The following is a 20,603-nucleotide window of genomic DNA, read 5'->3' as shown; positions in this document are numbered from 1 at the left end:
ACCTGTACTCACTGTGGTCACTCACTTCATTGTTCATTCACAAATTTTGCAGAACAGAACTTTATTTGTTTCTTTAACTTTTACATTTCCTCAACCCCAGCTACACCACTCGAGTTCATAATCAGTCTCAATCTGATGTACTGTGGTACTTTCTGGAAAGATTTCTATCTTTCGGCGACTGAGTAAGCTAGAGAACTATGTTTCGAAATGATGATAATATCTTTTGCCAAACAGCAAGCTTTTGTTTATAGTTGACAACAATAAAAGTTGTATTTGCCACACATATTACAGTGAAATTATTTTCTTCACATATCCCAGGTTGTAAGGAATCTGGTGTCAGAGTGCAGGGTTAGCCACGATACAGTGCCCCTGGATCAGAGAGGGTTAAGGGCCTTGCTCAAGGGCCCAACAGTGTCAGCTTAGAGGTGCTGAACCCCCAACCTTCAAACCTGAGCCTCACCTTTGGCGAACCACCTTCTTGATCATGGTATCACCCCTGATATCATAGTAGTAGTCACCTAATAATATTTTATCACATTTTCTTTAGTTTTTAGGTATATTGAAATTCCAGAAAGATCAGAAAAGCTCATGCTATTAGAATCTACTATGACGCTGAAGAAGTCATGGTCAGCTTTGGCTGCAAACTCCATTTCCCAGAACTCACTGCTGCATCCCCAGACTTCTAATTGTACTCACCTGTTTCTAATCACACTCACACTATAACTAACCTGGACCTTCACTCAGTGTAAAAGTCTCATCTAATATCTCTAGTGTTGTTACTAAGATGTTGTTTTGCTCTTAATTGTGTTTCTGGTTTTGGCCTTCCTTACTTTGCTAGTTTGATCTTTTAGATTGCCTAGTTTTGCCCATTTGCTGATTGTCTGATTGTGTTTTGAATTGTTTGCCTGAGAACATCCTGCATCCATCTCTGCCGCTTACCTGACACTATAAATAAAAGCATAGTTCTTTTGTGAATTTCAGGCAGTTTGGATAGAAATATGGTAGAAATCTGATGTTATTCTGGAGCTCAGTAAGGCAGTGTTTAGGTCGGGCTACTGGAGTAAACCAGTGACAACAGACAAAAAAAAGAATCGTGTGCCACCTATTCATAAATGAATGTTGTCTTTTTCTTGTGAGCTTCACGCTCAAGCTCTTAGCATGAAAGTATTAAAGTATGAAAGGAAAAACCTTCTGCTGCACCTCTAGTCTCAGCCAGATGCCCTGTGAACCTTTCAGGCAAACTTAAAAAAAAAAAAAAACCTGCACCTACTATTCTTGCTTGTATTAGTTTAGATCTGTTCAATCTGAATAATGTACCCGTATTTGTTTACACCCCTAGTCCAGCTCAGTCGAGGGTGTATGCTTTTATATGGGCAACTCCTAAAGGTGTCCTAAAATGGCATAGTCCCAAAATAACTTTACAGGAGCCAATCAAATGAGAGAAAACTACAAATAAAATAAATAGCCCCTTAGGTAACAGAAATAAACCAAAACACAAAATGATAGCAGCATATTTAAAGAAAGGTTTTCTACTTTATTAGTTTTTATCATCAAAAAATACATTTTATACACAAATTATACAGAATACAGTGATACAGAGACACAGATACAGTTCTGTCAAGTAAATGAAAGTGCCTCATGGTTGTGGTTGGTAATTGGGACGTTTCAGAGATTATACAGAGAATTCGCCCATCCTTGCATGTGAACTCCATGAGAAAATCAAAAAACTGTGGAGTCCTTGAGAATTGCACTGAGAAGCACTGGCAGAAAATATCAGATGTTTCATACCACATATACAAATGTATGTTATATTTATACTGCAGCGCTGTTGAAATCTTGATTCTGATTGGTCAGGAGGTGTTGATTTTTCTCAGTTTTCTCAAACAGCAGGTCTGACAGTAGTGCAGTAGTGTTTCTCTAGTAACGACTGGTTTTAAAAATTGGAAGATTTGCATAACAGATTAAAAAACATGTATGTAGAATTTTTCAGTAAAGAGATGTTTATTTAATGCTTATGGAAGGAGTCTCCAGTGTCAAAGCTTTTTTAGCAGTAAGTTTCTGCTATAGAAAAAGACAAGGTGGGGTTTTTTTTAATCGTGTTAACTAGAGGGAGGAAAAAGCGAGGCTGGAGAGGGGACGACTGTTTATAGCTGTTATAACGTAAGTAACTTGTTTCACAGACATTCCATAACATTAAATGTAACTTTGGGTAAAAAAAAAAAAAAAAAAAAGTACAAGTTATTCTTTACCTAATGAAAAAACGTGACTATTGGGATTACAATTACTGCGGTATAAGAGGAATAAGACATTTCAGGATGTGCTGTTATAGAAGAATAATCACCTTCAGGGTGTTAATAGTAATTTAATTATACTATATTTAATCTAAATGCACTATTAGGTGTTTAAACACTGCCAGTAAAGACTTTACACACTTACTAAGAACATGTCAAGACGATGATTCAGTCACGTTTTATACTTGAACAATTGCTGTCAAGTGTCTGTTAGTATTTACATCAGTAACATGAACATTATGTACCATTATGTGGGTTACATTACATCTGTATTATTATTGTTATTATTATTATTGCTACACATATTTATTAGCACTAGTGAATAATTCGGACACAATGTAAAGCTAAACAAAGGGTTTAAGAGCTCCACCTTCCTGTGTACTGTATTAATATTTATGTGGATGTGAAAAGTAAAATATTAACCCAATATCTCATCCTACATGGTATATTTCAGACAACTTTAGAAACCACATACTCCACTCCCTTTTAATGAGAAAAAGAAAATTTGGTTGGAAAAAAATAAAATAAAAGAGAGAAAAGATTTTATGTGCACCCGTTGTAAACACATTATCAAAAAAAAATTGAACGATTAACGATACTTTTACATCAACTTTTGATCATAACTAATTATAAACAGGGAAAAATCTGACCTCAGGTCTCAACCAGATTTTTTATTTATTTTTTTTTTTTACAAATAAATCTTTATATATTCACTGCCCATCAAAAGCAGTAACACTATTTTAATTTGTGTTTTTGTTTTAAATTATATCATTTTAAATACTCCAGAAAATGTTTAAAATGTAATAATAATTGAAAATCTAACCAAGGAATAGGTATCAGTGAATAAAGAAATGTTTATTATTACGTGAACTGAAAAATGGGGCAATAAATCTAGTAATGTAATGTCTAATTACTAATGTCTAATTAGATTAAATTAAGTCTAATGTACTTATACTTTATGTTTAACAGTGAATACTAGTGCTGTCCGAGTCTTTTATCTATAGGCTTAATGGCTTTAATCACCAAGTGCTCGTACATTTAATAAAACACTCCTTTAGAGTCACATTAAGATCTGAGAGTGAGCAGACCCACAAGGTTTTGTAATTGCGTAGTTTAAATGCTATTCTGTATCATTATGTTTGGTCTGTGGCAATAACAGTGATTAAAAACTGTAATAAAACATAAGCACAAAGTCTATAAAGCAAATTTTACAATAATAAATAATGAAATCCTTTCTGAAATGAAAAGCTAGCTTCTTAGATTATAGCAACATAACCTACTTTTTTAACGAATAAACCAACCTACGGCAAATTCATAGGAGGCATTATTTCTGTACCGTCACTAACCTTTCATGCAAGCTGCCTCGTGCAAATTCGTACAAATTTACAAGTTGGTTTAACAGTAAAAAGCATTTAAGACCTTAAATGAATCTCTCTTGACTCATACAATTAAACTACAATATGAATAATACTAAGAGCTGCATTTTATGTTATTTTAAACTAAAAAAAGTGTGGCTCCAGATATAAGTACACTCTGACCTGGGTCAAATCTAAATTAAAATTTAGATTATTTAATATTTAGATCTCCAAACTCTCAGGAAGTCTAAACTACAGTGATTAACTTTTTTTTGCAAAGGTTTTATACCGTACGGCCAAGAAAATAAAGTCAAAATCAAGTAAAACCTTTTTTTTTTTCTTCACAGTACTGTAGGTTTGGTATGTGAAATTGCTAGCATGCTAGCATGTCCAAAGATGCGTTCAAATACGGTTTCCAACACACCTTCATCCACTTCTCATTATTTCTTTTGCTCAAGCAAGAGAAGTGAGGCACGAGGGATCAAATCATCATCAGTGTAGACTGTAAACCGGAACAGAAGCCGTTACAATCTTCCACAGCTTCCTGTTTTTTTCAAACTCTGCTTATTTGCGCTATAAATTGAAGGGGAAAACATGGATGCCTCCATGAAAGCTTGTTTTTGCTTGCTGTGTCCCAGCACCAAAAACTCACGAACTAGCAATAAACTAGCCAGTGAGTGAACTTTAACATTCATTTACTTGCATTTACTTTTTCAAAACACTGACTGTATGATCAGTGTTACAGATTTAACCGACTACAGTATCAGTACATTGACTTGCTCTAAAGCAGATGCTACTATGATCCTAGTTACAAGTAGAGAAGTAGAGATTCATTTACTGTTGCTGATGTGCTGAACCACCATTTTATGAACACGACATAAAATGGTGGATAAGACTGTTTATAAATGTAAACAGGAACAAGAAATATCTAATATTTCCCCCCGTAAAAAAAAAAAAAAATTATGACGCTAACTCTGCCATTTATACTGTACATGATAACTGTGTAACTTTATTCTGTTGATAGAATATTAGTAAACTATATACGAATCTACTTCAAAAGGAAATTTTTGATTTGCCAAACAACTATGTTTTAATTCCGAGGTGAAGCATGTTTCCATTCCTGTTCCCTCGTGCCGCACGTGGCCATCATGTGGCATGAGTAATACACTTCCAAGAGAGAATGTAGACGAGGCTGATGTTACAGTATTAGAACGCAGGGCTAGTGAAAACAAATTGATAAGTGTAATATAGTCTTTTTTTAAACAGATTCTGCATCTACATTATATTCAGTCACATGGCTGCAATAACTGAGTAGATACGACTTATCTGATTTCAGATTTTACATAATGTTCCTTGTGAAAATAGTATAAATCTGATAACTATCTCGGATTTAGGGTATTGGTAATATATTGCAGTCTATAACACCAGTAATCTGATTTAGCTTTATAAATGAAATAGATATGTTTAACTTCTCCTTTCTTTGTTTCATATCAAATTTTGACAAGAAATTAACACCTTCTCCATGTGCACCATGTAAGCTAACAATTTCTTCAGTCTTGTATCAAAAGTATTCACAGATTATCTAAAAGTCCCATGCTACATTTGTACTTCTTTCTACTATTCTTCTGGGACTAGGAAATTGTGCCAACTAACATCTTAATGCTACATGACAGACTTTTTTTTTTTTTCAAAGAATTCACGCCACTGGCTTCTTCACTGATTTTAGTTCTTAACTTTTTCATAGTGACATATAAAGCTCACAAATGCAGCTCACACTCACATTCCCTTCATAGTAGGGACTAACTTTGGAAGTGAACAAGCAGTTTTGTGAAAACAGTGTCATTTTGATGAGTATATAACCAGAAAAAACCCGCAAGAGCTCGCTACACAATGGACTCCCTCAAGTTGTCCACGTAGGTCGGGTCAGGGATGATGAAAGGGGCAGAGTGTAAGACCACCTCATTCTGCAGAGCTACACATGGAGGCTTCTCGCTCTTTTGTCTGAAGCTGTAGGTTCCCTTATTGCAAGAACTCTTGAGTTTGTATTTGCGGTAGGCTCTCTGGATGACCTTAGCAGCCACTTCCTCCTGCTTCCGTCGAAGAGTGCTGGTTATCGGCTCGTACGACACCTTAGAGGGGTTGTTTGCCATGAATTTCTCCTCCATACTCGACTTGAGCATGTCCATTTCCCCGGACTCGCCGAGCACCTCGGTTGTAAGAGCCAGCAGGATGTCCAGACAGTGGATCTTGTCCCCAGGTACCATTGGCAGGTCCATGGAGATCAGCTTGACCGTGTTCGGCTTCGGGATCCTCAGCGGATCTTTCAGGGTGTCACAGAAATCGGACAGCGCATTGTATTCGATGAACTGTGAAGCATCTGGATCAAACTTCTCCCAGGTCTCGTAGAACATCTCGAAGTCTTCCTCGCATAAAGGCTCGCTGCTTTCTTCCGTTGCCACGTTGAAGTTCTCCAGAATGATGGCGATGTACATGTTGACCACCACAAGGAAGGACATCACAATGTAGCTGCAAAAGAAGACTATTCCCACTCCAGCATTCCCACAGTTACCCTTCACATCTGTGCCGGGATTCTCAATGTCTGGGTCGCAGTCGGGAGGTCTGCTGTCGAGGATAGGGGACAGAAGCCCGTCCCAGCCGGCAGACGTTGTGATCATGAACAGACATATTATACTGTTTCCAAAGGTCTCAAAATTGAACATGTCATCGATGCCGGCATCTTTTTTCACATAGGCAAAGTTGGACATGCCGAATATGGAGAAAATGAACATGATTAAAAATAGGAGGAGGCCGATGTTGAAGAGGGCAGGGAGGGACATCATCAGGGCGAACAGCAGCGTCCGGATGCCTTTAGCACCTCGGATCAGACGCAGAACACGTCCGATTCTGGCAAGTCGGATGACACGGAAAAGCGTGGGTGACACAAAGTACTTCTCAATGACGTCCGCTAGGACTAAGCCTAAAAGAAGATGTTAATAACAGGATCAGTGTCTGAAAAGTGATTGTATATGCATTTTGTAATAGAATTATACATTTAAACATTTCAGTGCAAACAATATTCATGGCCCTGATTTAATGAAAGCTTGAATGTGTAAAAATAGGTGCAAATTTGACTACACCAAAAAAAGTGAAGCTGATTAACTAACAGAATCTGTGGAGGATTGGCTTTTCTGTTTTGCACATTTGCCTTAACGAATATGTGGATTGCGCCGTTTCTACCTAAAAGTGCACGACAGGGATATTCGTAAATTAATACAACAGAAGGGCAGGTTTTAAGTTTGTGTTCTCTGTTTCCACTATTTGAAAACAAAATAAATAATCTCTAAATAATGTCCCAGTATTTTAAAATAAAAATTAATAATGACTTAATATTACCATTTTAAAATTGGGCTCATATCAGATATTCACTGCACAATCACGCCTCCGATGCCGACAGCAGGTTTCATTACAAATAAACAAAACATGGATACACTTTCACTGTATTCAAGCTGATTGAGTACAGTTACTTAGCATCTCAGTAAATCAGGGCAAATGAGTCTAAAAATGCTAATTAGTTAATTAATACTATTATTAACACATACTAATTAATGCTAATATGACTTTCTCTCTAAACTGAACTCCAGTACTCACCTAAGATTGAAAGAATGACCACAATAAAATCAAAAATATTCCAACCAACGTGAAAGAAATACTGTCGCAAGGCGAGGAGCTTGAGCACACACTCTCCAGTGAATATGACGATAAAGACGAAGTTGATGAAGTACAGGATTTCTTCAACCTCTTGGCTCTCGTCATCCGTCTCCACCATCATAGTGATCATGTTCAGACAGATCAAGGCCATAATCAGGATGTCAAAGAACTGCTTTGTGACAATGTCGAAGATGAAGCCTTGGAAACAATTCTGCAGGAAGTTCAGACAGCAGATGTGAGGAAAAAGATTTATTTACAATTATTTACAAACAGACATTTTGCTTGTAAAACGTGGCATTCATTGGTAGATTTAATTTATTTATCCATTACATTGAGTACTGAACCTACTTGGGGGCGTGGGATCGGCTTCTGTGGTTTCTTAGAGCCGAGTTTCTTCATAGCGTTATAATATTTCTTCTGCTCCTCTGTCATGAAGAGGTCTTGTCCTCCTAAGTAAGGAAACACGGTAAGACAATTATTCTTTATGTCTTAAACTCCCAAAACCATATTATATAATATATTTTTACACATTTGACATGATCATGAACATGCCTTACTTAGGGTTACCAATTTTTGAAGATTTTTTCATTATAATAATAATTATTATTATTATTATTATTATTATTATTATTATTATTATTATTTCTGCCATAGGCTAATTACAGATTGCACATTATTTGTACAATGCATTAATTATATCTGCAAAATGAAAATATATTCACATTCAAGCCATATGTTTTACAGTGATTTAGATTACTTTATTTATAACATATTGCTGAATTCTCAAGAAGGTGTTGATTAATTAATGCTGTTGTTTTAATACGTTATCGTTTCTATAGTAACAGCTCATTCACAGGGACACTCCACATAATTTACGAATAATAAAAAGGGATTAAAATGTGCTGTTGTTTGACAAAGAAACATGTATAATTGTTGATATAGTGAAGTTTTCTTTAAGGTGATGTTATTAATATTTAATATTCATGGAAGGAGTGTTCAGTGTCAGTAAGTATCACAATTGGAAGGTCTTCAGGATGGAGGAGTTTATGCTGTGTTTTTTTTTTTTTTGTCTTGATGAGAGAGAGAGGCTGGAGAGGGTTTATAGCTGTTTATAGCTGCTGTAACGTAAGTGATGACAAGAACTAAACTAAACCAGTTTTTGAAGACATTCCACATTATTAAATGTGGCTACACACTGATATTATATCATATATCATTCTTAAACAATCTGCAAATTGCTTTGGTACAGGAGGAATGAAGCACTATGGGATGTGGTGTTTTAAGGAAAATAATCAACTTTGAGATGGCAACAGTAACTCCATTTCATCACTACACCCTGTCGTTGATTGTTATCCTATAACAGCACACCCCCAAGTGTTTTATTCCTTACATACAAACCCATGTGTTTAAACTTTCAGTGCAGTTCATTTATCGATTCCACTTGAAAAAAAAAAACAATTTTGTCCAACAGACTGAGACTGTTGGCAATTGTCATCTTATTTTGTGTTAGTGATACTTATCTTTGATTTTTGTTGGTTGAAGTTATCAATGATGACACCGATGAATAAATTGAGGGTAAAGAAGGACCCAAAGATGATGAAAATAACAAAGTACAGGTACATGTAGAGGTTTGCCTCATATTGTGGCTGCTCCTCCACCTAGTTAAAGAGGGAAAAGTGAAAAGAGCATGGAAAAGCAGTGTTAAATGTAATACCTCCTCACTGCATTCATTCTTCATACATTTATATTTAGATGTAATGTCAGTTAATATCAGTTGACAACATAATGTTAATATATGTCAACTTGTTTGCTATCACTCCTAGACCTTGTATCATGCATCTATTAATTATTATTCATCAGGTTATGGCAAGTACTTGAGGAAACAAGTCCAGTGTTTCTCTGTACCTCTGAAGAATGAACCTTACCTCAAGAGAATCCACAGCAGCATACATGATGTCCATCCAACCTTTAAATGTTGCCTGTGAACCAGCAAGAAATTAAGATATATAACCAAAACAAAACAAGGAATTAGTATTTTCTAACCATACCCCCATCCATCCATCTTTCCATTCAGTTGTGTATGAACACTAACCACTTGCAGCAAGGCGAGGTAGCCCATGCCCACGTTATCGTAGTTGACCTTTGTGTTCATCCATCGCACTTCTGTATGATTATTTATTATCAGCTCGAAGCATTCACTTTTGTTGTTCACCTCTTCATGTAAGAAATACTCTTCAGAGGTTGTGTTAAAGCAATAGTAGAATTTTCCAGCAAACAGGTTCACACCCATAATGCTGAAGATCAGCCAGAAGATCAGACACACCAGCATCACGTTAAATATGGAGGGGATGGCTCCAACCAGGGCGTTAACCACCACCTGAGGACATTCACAAGAATTCAAAACCACTTTTAAACCTAAATACAAGTAGTTCGTAAAAGTTAATAAAAGCCATAGCTATAAACTGCCTTTGAATGCAAGCCCTGCTCTGGGATCAGGTTCTTCATGTACACGTAGTATTCACTAGACTGAACCTACACTCTGCTGCCGTGGATGGTTCCACATGGACACCTTGATGATCTGCACTTCCCAAAAACAGTTCGCACCCTTGTTTCAGTGTATAATCTCACCTGGATACTGTAGATGTGTACCTGCTGTAATCATAAAGACTGTCCTGAAGTTCATCCCAGGACTGTCATTTACAGTCTGCTCATACCGAACAAACTTTCCACACACTCAGACCTGTGTGTCTTTACTCTTCACCTGTACACTGTAATGATTTCTAATCCCTCTATTCAGTGTCCCTCAGAAGAGGACGGGGTTTTGAGTCCTCTTTTGACTCCTCTCAGTGTTTCTTCCTCACGTCATCTCACAGAACTTTTCCTCACCACTGTTGCCTCTGGATTGTTCATTAGGCATCTAAATCTACAACCGGATTTCTGTTTAGCTGCTTTGTGTGAATATCTATCACTATACAAATAAAATCGAATATATTTGAATTGAACCCCGATCAGTCTGACAAAGGGGAAATCATGTACTTGCCCTCATTCCCTCAAATCTGGACAGGGCACGAAGTGGCCTCAGAGCCCTCAAGGTCCTCAGGGATTTGATGGGTCCGAGCTCGGAGTAACCCAGAATGTTAGCTGTCAGGCTGATCAGGGAGACCTGTGTGATAATTTTACAATTTCAAAAGGTAAAGGAATCGTAAGCAAAAAATGCTAGCACTGAAGCTACATGTCAAATCTTATTGCTTTTACTAGAGTTTTTTTCTTCAATAAAATATTCATCTTAATAATAAATAATAAAATTTATATATATATATATTTAAGCCCAGAGCACTGTAAGCCAATTAAAAGACAGAAATTTTAAATAATTCAATTTGAGATTCAGTCAAATTAAAGCAGGTTCCTGATGAAAGTCTACACATCAGGCACCGAATGCACTGACAAGCAGCAGCAATATGTGAGACAGTAGAGACAGATGAGCATCCCTAATCCAGTTTATCAAAACAATTTAGTTTTTAATGCTTTACATTTACTCTTACTTGAGTAATTGTCTTGATCACTACTTTTACTTTTGTCAGTGTAATTTGTACTGTTTCCACCACTGCCATTACTCATATTCATTGACTACATTAGCGATGTTGGTTGAGCTATACACTTTAAAGAGATCGCCTTCATAAATGGCTTAGTTTTGTCATCACCATAGCAACCAGAGCATCAAATTTCTTTTTCTGAATATCTGTGTGCATTTTTCCACAATCTGGCTTATCAATTGTCCAGTTGTGTGTAAGACTTCGTGTACACACTCAGAAATAAAGGTACCAAACTGTACTCTTCTTTTTTGCTGAGGTGGTACCATTAAGGGGATGTGTTTTGTACCTTTAGTATGTATATTTTACCTGGAAACCCAAGGAACATAATTGGACCTTAAGGAACATGACACTGAAAGCTAATTAAAAGTACACCATATGTACCTTCGCACATAAAGCTACACACTATAGGTACAAAACGTGGCCATGATACTCCAGTGTCACTGCAGTGACAAGAAAATGTTGGGTGCCTTTATTTCTGAGAGTAATACCGGCTGGTGATGGAGTGCATTGAAACTCATCTTACAGAGATAAGAAAGAAAACACATAGATGCTAGTTGCATTATTGGCTAAATGTCGATCCTAGCTGATTCCTATCCCACTTAGGTCCCACTGTTGTAGCTATCTATGCTACTGAGTAGTCTCAAAATATTTATTTTTAATAGTATGGTACTTGGGAAACCAACTTTCCCCTTGGGAGACACATAAAGTTTGAATTGCTGCATATGTTTTAACTAAACTCCAGAGTGGTGCGTTTGAACATTAGGTCTGTGCCAATCAGTAAGAAAAAATAACTCTTCTAGAAAATGATTTACTCAGTTTCACCTCCAGTCATTCCATCATGTATGGTATAATTTCCTTGATCAGTCTATAAATATTGCATATTAGATTTTACTTTGACATGATAAACATAAAGACATACATCAACAATGAGGAAGTCCAGCCAGCACCATGCATTGGTGAAATAGGTCTTGAAACCATACGCAAACCATTTCAGGAGCATCTCGACGACAAAAACGTAGGTGAAGACCTGATCTGCATATTCGAGAATGATTTTAATCACTCGTCGCTGCTCAATGTAAATATCCTCAAATGCCTGATCAGAGAAGAAGAAAACATGAGATGTACCACCTCTCAAAAAACAGTCTTTCACTGTATCAACACCTTTCCATTCAGCTCACCAAGGCACCGCTGCTGAGGAGAATCATGAAGATGATGAAGGTCTCAAAATAGTTGTGCTCCACAATGGCGTAACAGGTCTTACGGAAGTTCCACCATGCCTTTCCTTTGCCCTTGGTGACGTCCACATCCAGGCACGGGCAGCGTCTAATGCATTCTTTAATGCAGGGGGTGGGAGATAGGGATAAATTCAAAATTTTCATTTAAATTTTATGATGTTAAAATGTTAGTCCTAGACAATTCAGTTCTCACTCAGATACCATTACACAAATCTACTTTAGAAAACAGTGCTTTCCAGTGTAGTCTGACCAACCGGAAGAAAGAAAACAGTATCTGAATTACTGCTACTCATTCTACATCACAGACAAGTTATTTTTCCACCACTCTGTACCACTGTGCCCCCAGTAAGGTGATTTCTCATTCATTTATCTTCAGTATGTGTTTTATCCTCGTCAGGGTGGCAGTGGATCCTGGAAACATTGGTGCATGATGGGAATACACCCTGTATGGGACACCAGGCCGTCACCAGGCACCATGCACACACCATCACTAGGGGCAATTTGGCATAGGCAATCCACCTGAACATTTTTGGGAGGTGGTATTCAGAGAAACCCAACATGCAAAACTCTGCACAGAGAGTAACCTGAGCTCAGGATTGAAGCAGGGATCCTGGAACAGTGAGGCAGCACCACTGTGGTCAACATTAAGGCAATTACAAAATATCAACATTTACTGTTTAATCAATAAGTAAGGACACTGGATAATAATTACATTGATGGCCTACCAGTTTGAGCAGCTCAGCCAATATTTTAGAAGGTGGTCAGACCAAGCTGGATTTTTTTTTAGCAGGGATATCTATGCTACTGAGCAGCCTGTAAGTCCTTTTTTAATAGTATGGTATCTGGGTTAACCTGCTTCCCATTTGGAGACACTGAAAAAAACCAGAGCTTAGTGAGTCTCACTCTCTGTGCAGCAGTCCACTGGGGTGATGGGATCTGGTTCATCCTCTGAATCCGCCTCTTCCACCTCTGGAGGTTTGTCCACGGTGCTGCAGCTGGACGAGTCGTCTGCATCTTTCAGCTGTCCGAAAGAGGTGTTAAATAAAAGATATACCCGTCAGAACATCTTCAGTGTGCTGTGTCAGAGGTGCAAAATATGGAGAAGGGTCTAGATGCAGACTCTACTGAAAAAAGGGGCATTTGTGGAAAAATCTGAAAAAGCTGAAACACTCACAACCAAACCAGATCTTTATCTTGTATTTATTTTTGAGCTGTCACTGTGTTTTCCTGTACTATTTCTGTCTAGATTTCTTAGCTAGAGAGCTCAGGACATCTTGTACGAGAATATATCTGGCTTTACAGGCACAGTTCAAAAGGAGTTATATTTAGCAGCATGAAGAAGACACTGTGAATGATAAGTGTGCTGCATAAATCCATCCCTCGGATTTGGACGGTATTCCTCTTTCACTGACGTAGCCACATGTAACTGAAGCTTAAGGAGTAAACAGATCTGTCTGATAAAGCACAGTACCATGCTGTTTATCCATTAGCATATTTCCAGCTGTCATTTTTTTTTTTTTGTATAATTCCATATGAAGTACTTCTACATTTAAAATTGTCAAGTTTATTTTATAGTAGAAATTGAGGCAACATGGCATAAATAAAGATCACTTGCGGTCGTTTGATTGTGGCTTTCGCCTGGTTAAATTCTAGTGAAGTAGAGCTGATTGCTTAGCACCACTGCCTCCACTTCAGCTATGTATCCCCTTCCCTGTGGAGAAACATGGCTGCCGGTGTTATGGCAAGCATTTAGACACGCGAGAGTATGTTATGTGAGCCGCGTAATTCAACCCAGTTTGCAGACATACCAACAAACAGTTGCCTAATGAGTCAGGGCTTATGTGCCTCATTGAAACAAATGTTTAACAAAATATCTGACCTCAAGCGGCACTGCTTACCTTTACTATTCATAAACTACTAAAATGCATGTACAGACAGATTTTTAGATACACGGCTATGTTACACAAAGTGAAACTTCTAGGTAGGAAGAATGAGTGAAAGAGGAACCCAAGAGGTCAGGTAGTTGACGAACAGGTTAACTAATCATCCTGCGCTGGTGCTCTTTCCCACGCTCCGTCACTGTGACACCTGACCTCCTCTACACCCATAAAAACACTCAGAGTGTCTCTGTTTCTCTCTGTCCAGCCACATACTGGCCATGATATCCACAGATGTGAATTTAAATGAGGTTTTCAGGTGTAAGAGTTTTCATATTCGTTTTGATTATGATTGGTAAGAAGATGTTCATTAAATTTCTAGAACTTTCATCTGACACTAACACAAATCACAGTTTTATAGTAATGCGCTCATTTTAATCTGTTATTCTTTATTATCGTATAGTATCGACTAATTCACATGGACGTTTATGGTGGATGCTCCATATAATCTAATAATATGTTGATAATTAACAAAGAAAATTTGTGTCTGACAAAAAAAAAACAGTATGTGTAAGGGAAGCATCTTGGGAGGCACTTGGGACCTATTAATGTCACTGTATTGTTAACATAATTTTATATTTTTATAGGAACAAACTCACTTTCTTTTTTTCATCGATCTTCTCTTCATTCTCAGAAGCACTGTCATCATCATCAGGGCTTTCAACATCAGACTCTCCCTTTGCGACAGGAACAATAGCCATTCTAAGAGCACCATCAAGCTGTTTCAGCTCCTCCTTAGTCTCGTCTCCTGACTCACCCGTGTCCATGTGGTTCAGGACTAAATCATTTCCTTTCTTCTCTTCTTCCTTTGGTTTCAGGCCAAACAAACGCCTTACATGTGTTATAATTAAGGTCTTGACCCAGTCAATGCCCCTGCTGATTCTTGATATGGCAATCTGTAGGTTGTTCATTTCACCATCTTCGTCTGACGATGCCAAATTGTCTCCACTGAAGGAGCTGAGCAGCAACGCCAGGAAGAGATTCAGGACCTGTAAGAACCAAAAGTTATCTGTATCATGTTCTTTTTAATCTGTTCCCTAAAGCCAACAGTCTCAGTAGAATATGGTTCAGTAGCACACTTTTGTCTTAAGAAAAGAATAATGTAATAATTTGGCAAAAGAAATATATATATATATATATATATATATATATATATATATATATATATATATATATATATATATATATATACATATATATATACAGTCAGGTCTGGAAGTATACACACAACCACAATAGATTTGAAATAAAACAATCAAGATGTGATGGAAGTGTAGACTTTCAGCTTTATTTTAAGAGGTTCCACAAAAATATGGCATTTACCATTTAGGAATTACAGCCATTTTCAGCAAAGTACCTCCATTTTCAGGGGCTCAAAGGTATTTGGACAAAGTGACATAATTGTAAATATAACCATAATTTTAATACTTGGATGAAAATCCTTTGTCGGAAGTCTGGAGCCCATGTTCTCAAAACTCAAATTCTGAGTTTCCTCCCTGGAGTTGCTTTGCCAGGCCTTCACTGCAGCCACCTTCAGTTGCTGCTTGTTTGTGGGTCTTTCTGCCTTCAGTCTTGTCTTCAGTAAGTGAAAAGCATGCTCTATTGGGTTGAGATCAGGCGACTGACTTGGCCATTGAAGAATATTCCATTTCTTTGCCTTCAAAAAGTCTTGAGTTGCTTTTGCAGCATGTTTATGGTCATTGTCCACCTGCACTGTGAAGCGGCGTCCTATCAGTTTTGTAGCATTTGGCTGAATGTGAGCAGAGAGTATAGCCCTATACACCTCAGAATTCATCTTGCTACTTCTGTCAGCAGTCACATCACCAGCGAGCCCGTTCCACTGGCAGCCATACATGCCCATGCCGTAACACTGCCTCCACCATGTTTGACACATGATGTGGTATACTTTGGATCATCAGCTGTTCCTTTCTTTTGCCATACTTTTCTCATCCCATCATTCTGGTACAAGTTTAATCTTGGTTTCATCAGTCTTAAGAATCTTATTCCAGAACATGGGAGGCTTTTTTAGATATTTTCTGGCAAAGTCTAATCTGGCTTTCCTGTTCTTGAATGTTACCAGTGGTTTGCACCTTGCTGTAAACCCTCTGTATTTACATTCATGAAGGCGTGGTCTTCCAGGCCTTTCAATGTTGTTGAGCTCACCAGTGCTTTCTTTCTTTTTAAGAATGTACCCAACTGTTGATTTGGCCACACCTAAGGTTTTTGCTATCTCTCTTATAGATTTATGCTGTTTTTTCAGCCTAATGATGGCCTCCTTCACTTGCATCTCCTTGGACTACATATTGGTCCCTCCAGTCGAACAGCTGCCAAATGCCAACTCAATACCTGATATCAACTCTAGACCTTTTATCTGCTTAATTTGTCTTGAAGTAATGAGGGAATGGACCACAACTGGTCAATTAACTTCTTGTCACTCAATTGTCCAAATACCTTTGAGCCCCTGAAAATGGAAGTACTTTGTTAAAATGGCTGTAATTCCTAAATGGTAATGCCACATAATGCCACTTCAATCACATCCTGGTTCACATCCTTTTGATTGTTTCATTTCAAATCCACTGTGGTGGTGTATAAAGGCAAAATCACAAAAACTCTGTCATTGTCCAAATACTTCCAGACCTGACTGTATATACATATATATATATATATATATATATATATATATATATATATATATATATATATATATATACATATACAGGTTTTGAGCTCAACTTTTAGCTTTGAGTTTTTAGCTCATTTTTCCTGTTCTTGCTGTTGGAAATAGTACTTATTACCTAAACATATCTCCATATCCCCCTTCAAAGGATCTCAGAAAAAGACTCTGTTCGCCAGTTTAACTACCTCATCGGATGAGCTATTTCCTCTTTGCTCTATGAATAGCTGAAACGGAAATCTGCCTGGTTACATTTATAGTAAATGGCTGGTTGATACTCAAATAAGCCCTATGTATAATTAACTTCTAGTGAGAGGATCACATGATCTACTCTACAGGATAGAAGGTCTATGACAGATCTGTCTTCCCAAGCACGTCCAGCAACATCCACTCCAGCGTATTTAGGGATATCAGACTTGCAGGAGAGTTCCAAGCACGAGTGGCGTGTCACAAGTTAATTATCTCAGAGAGACCTGTCCAATGTTTTGGACCTTTCAATGTAATGGATGTCACAATTAGTATACAGGCCTCAGTAGATGTTGAATAGTGTGTGTAAAGGCTTCTTTGGTATGTCACTTTGTAAGAACCCTTAAAGGAACCCTGAAACACATTCAGTGTGTTTATAGTAAAATATTCCTGATGTAGTTAGTAATTCTTGTGCTGATTTTTTAAAAACTATTTTAAGAATGATTTGTAGGTGTAATAACTCTGATAGTGATTGATGGGTTTGTTGTTTGCACCACTGTAACAAAATTAGAAAATAGTGGTCTCCCTGGTTATTCATCATAGACCCCTTAGGGCTCCCGGGCCCCACAATGAGAGCCATGGATCTAGTCGAAAAAACATTCAGACAGACTTGTTGTAACTACATGACTGGGGTGATACTCACCACCAGGTTTCCAATCACCATGACCATCATGAAGACGATAATGCACATGGCCTGGCCTGCCACCTCCATGCAGTCCCACATGGTTTCAATCCACTCGCCACACAGGATCCGAAACACAATTAGGAACGAGTGGAAGAAGTCTGTCATGTGCCAGCGTGGCAGTTCACAGCTCTCAGAGATTTTACAAACACAGTCCCTGTAGCTCTTCCCAAACAGCTGCATGCCCACCACAGCAAAGATGAAGACGATGATGGCTAGGACGAGGGTCAGGTTCCCCAGGGCACCCACAGAGTTACCAATGATCTTAATCAGCATGTTCAGGGTAGGCCATGACTTTGCCAACTTGAAGACACGCATCTGTATTAAACATTAGTTACAACATGATTATATATATTGGTTAGCTTGAAAAGAACCATCAAGAAATACCAGTATGTGGTCAGATGACACACCATTTAACAAGCCGACAAGCAGTGACAATAAACCTTTGGAGATGACGGAATCACTGCAATGTTTGCAATGAGGGAGGAGTTTACATAATAGCTTACTATGGCATATTTACTATTATCTCATTGTAAAATTCATGTGACCCACTCAAGATTTTCTCTATGCTCACTATATCTATCATGAACTATGCGAATACTACCACTCCACCCCCCCGTTCCCCACTGCCAAAGTCTTCATCCAGACAACAAGAGCTTATTGGATACAATGATGGGGAATTGGCCCAAAAATCAAATACATCATGTATATCACTTATAAAGTATAAAAATACTGCAGCAACACATTTGTACATTCTGATAATTTATGAACTTCATTGAATAAAAATGTTTATATTCTGCATGTGTGTACAAAAACCACAGTGTACGTAACTGCATCACACAATGGGTTAGCAACAAAAGTCTGTGCGAGGGTTATCTGAAGCCATGAGTCAGCTGTAGGCAGCGATTAAAAAAGCATAGAATATTTGTGCACAAGTTTCATGGCCAAGCAACACAGAAATGTATGTTACAATTACAGTGATAGCATGATCTGTAAAGAACCCTGGGGCCATTCTTGTTGCTAACTAGCTACATCATAATGTGAACACAAAAGCATTCTGCGAACATATGTTTTAAAACACATTGGAAGCCATGGCTAAAAATTAAGGTCCTTCTGAATTCACACACTTTCTAAATGCATTAGCCTTTAAGATCTTTATTATGAGTAGTGACTGGGGTGTTTTAGAACTAGGTCAATCTTTTTAAAGCATCTGCCTAAGATTTGATGGATTATGACAATAATGCTTGAATTTAACCCCTGAGAAATACACTGCGGGATTACATCTGCCATTCCCTTGGTTCTCTGTGAAATAGAAGATTGGATATAGTAAATTTATAGTAACAGAACTACTGAGTCAAATGAAAGAGTTTGAGGAGAAGCAGTGAGATGTCTTGTCTCACTCCATTCAAGTAGATCAAGCTGATAAAGCTGGTCCGTCTAATGATGTGTCAATATTTCTAATGGTACTGCAAGAGTTTTGCTCCCTCTTCATACTTTATATTTATAAATTGAGTAGACTGCCTGAAAAAAATGTCCGTTATGATCTCTCAGTGATTTGCTGAGAATTATTTTTAACAGTGAGAGAGATGGTTTCTTGTTACCTTGTTTCAGCTATCAGCAAGAGTGAAGCTTGCTAAAATTCTTACCATCAGCAGGCCATCTGGCCTACTAGCTACTAGCTGTGTTGTGGGAGTGTTAGGCTGTAGACCCTGCAGTTCAGGGAAATGGCAGGAAAGGCAAGATAGCCTCTCAGCCCACTGTCACTTTCACGTCACCATCCTTTAAAATCCCGCTCTGCTGCTGGCCACCAGGGACCCTGCTCTCCCAAATAAATAAAGTATCAGTAGTCCCATGCACATGGCTTCCACCGCCAAACCTATGCCTGTGTCTGTCTGGTTAAGGCAAGCAATTCTATAGCAGCCCAGGCACTTAATCCTGAGCTTAAGTGGTATATGCTGCTTTACTGTCTTTTCTCAGTCTCTTGTCAGTCCTGTCCCTACATCATTCACCCTGTAACAGTGTCAGTCTCTCTCATAGATCCTGCCACTGCATCACCCATCCTATTCCACTGTTGGTCTCTCTAATAGATCATGTCCCTGGCTCATTCACCCTGCCTAATGTCTCACCAATTCTGGCCCTGCACCATCCACTGGTCCCCACTGTCAATGTCTGTCCTCATTCTACTTCCTGTGTTACCAATCTTGCATCCCTGTCAATTTCTCTCCTCAAACCTGCCCCTGCATCACCCAACATGCCCCAGTGTTGATCTTTCACATCAATCGTGGTCCTGAGTCACCCATCCTGATCCAGTATCCATCTTCCTCCTCTGTCCTGCCCCTGCATCACATATCATGCCCCAGTGATGATCTACAGTATCTCATCAATTCTGGTGCAGCATCACACATCATGCCCCAGTGTCAATCTCTTTCTTCAGTCAGGGTCATTGCATCACATATTATGCTCCAGTGTTGATCAACGCTGCTACTGCATCACCCATTCTGTGTCGCTTTCTCTTGTCAGTCCTGCCCCTTGCCAAAATGCTGCTGTGGCACTGTTTCACAATTTGTCTCAGGCCTGTTTCCCAAAATATTGCCACTCCTTCTTCCCTTCTACCCCAGTTTTCATCTATCTCATAGATCCTCCCCCTGCATCACCCATTCTGCCCCAATACCAGTCTGTCTTATAGATCCTCCCCCTGCATCACCCATCCTGCCCCAACACCTTTCTCTCTTATAGATCCTCCCCCTGCATCACCCATTCTGCCCCAATACCAGTCTGTCTTATAGATCCTCCCCCTGCATCACCCATCCTGCCCCAACACCTTTCTCTCTTATAGATCCTCCCCCTGCATCACCCATCCTGCCCCAACACCTTTCTCTCTT

At 38.4% G+C, this 20,603-nt stretch overlaps 1 protein-coding gene across 2 annotated transcripts in view; it reads right to left on the bottom strand.

Annotated features, from left to right (window-relative positions):
• Window positions 1-1,513: 1,513 nt before the first annotated feature.
• scn4ab (sodium channel, voltage-gated, type IV, alpha, b) overlaps window positions 1,514-20,603 on the bottom strand; it is a 53,928-nt gene continuing 34,838 nt past the window's right edge. For both annotated transcript variants that reach the window (XM_053231582.1, XM_053231580.1), the window contains exons 15-26: window positions 17,683-18,039; window positions 14,719-15,108; window positions 13,086-13,203; window positions 12,126-12,280; window positions 11,867-12,040; window positions 10,395-10,517; window positions 9,447-9,731; window positions 9,280-9,333; window positions 8,871-9,012; window positions 7,703-7,803; window positions 7,295-7,565; window positions 1,514-6,623 (exon numbers count right to left, since the gene is read on the bottom strand). In XM_053231582.1, the coding sequence (XP_053087557.1) occupies window positions 5,530-6,623; window positions 7,295-7,565; window positions 7,703-7,803; window positions 8,871-9,012; window positions 9,280-9,333; window positions 9,447-9,731; window positions 10,395-10,517; window positions 11,867-12,040; window positions 12,126-12,280; window positions 13,086-13,203; window positions 14,719-15,108; window positions 17,683-18,039 (3,264 nt within the window). In that variant the 3' untranslated portion in view covers window positions 1,514-5,529. The remainder of the gene's footprint in view (window positions 6,624-7,294; window positions 7,566-7,702; window positions 7,804-8,870; window positions 9,013-9,279; window positions 9,334-9,446; window positions 9,732-10,394; window positions 10,518-11,866; window positions 12,041-12,125; window positions 12,281-13,085; window positions 13,204-14,718; window positions 15,109-17,682; window positions 18,040-20,603) is intronic.

This window comes from Pangasianodon hypophthalmus, chromosome 29 (genome assembly GCF_027358585.1).
Source record: "Pangasianodon hypophthalmus isolate fPanHyp1 chromosome 29, fPanHyp1.pri, whole genome shotgun sequence".
NCBI lineage: Eukaryota > Metazoa > Chordata > Actinopteri > Siluriformes > Pangasiidae > Pangasianodon > Pangasianodon hypophthalmus.
This window is presented reverse-complemented; position numbering and strand designations above follow the sequence as displayed.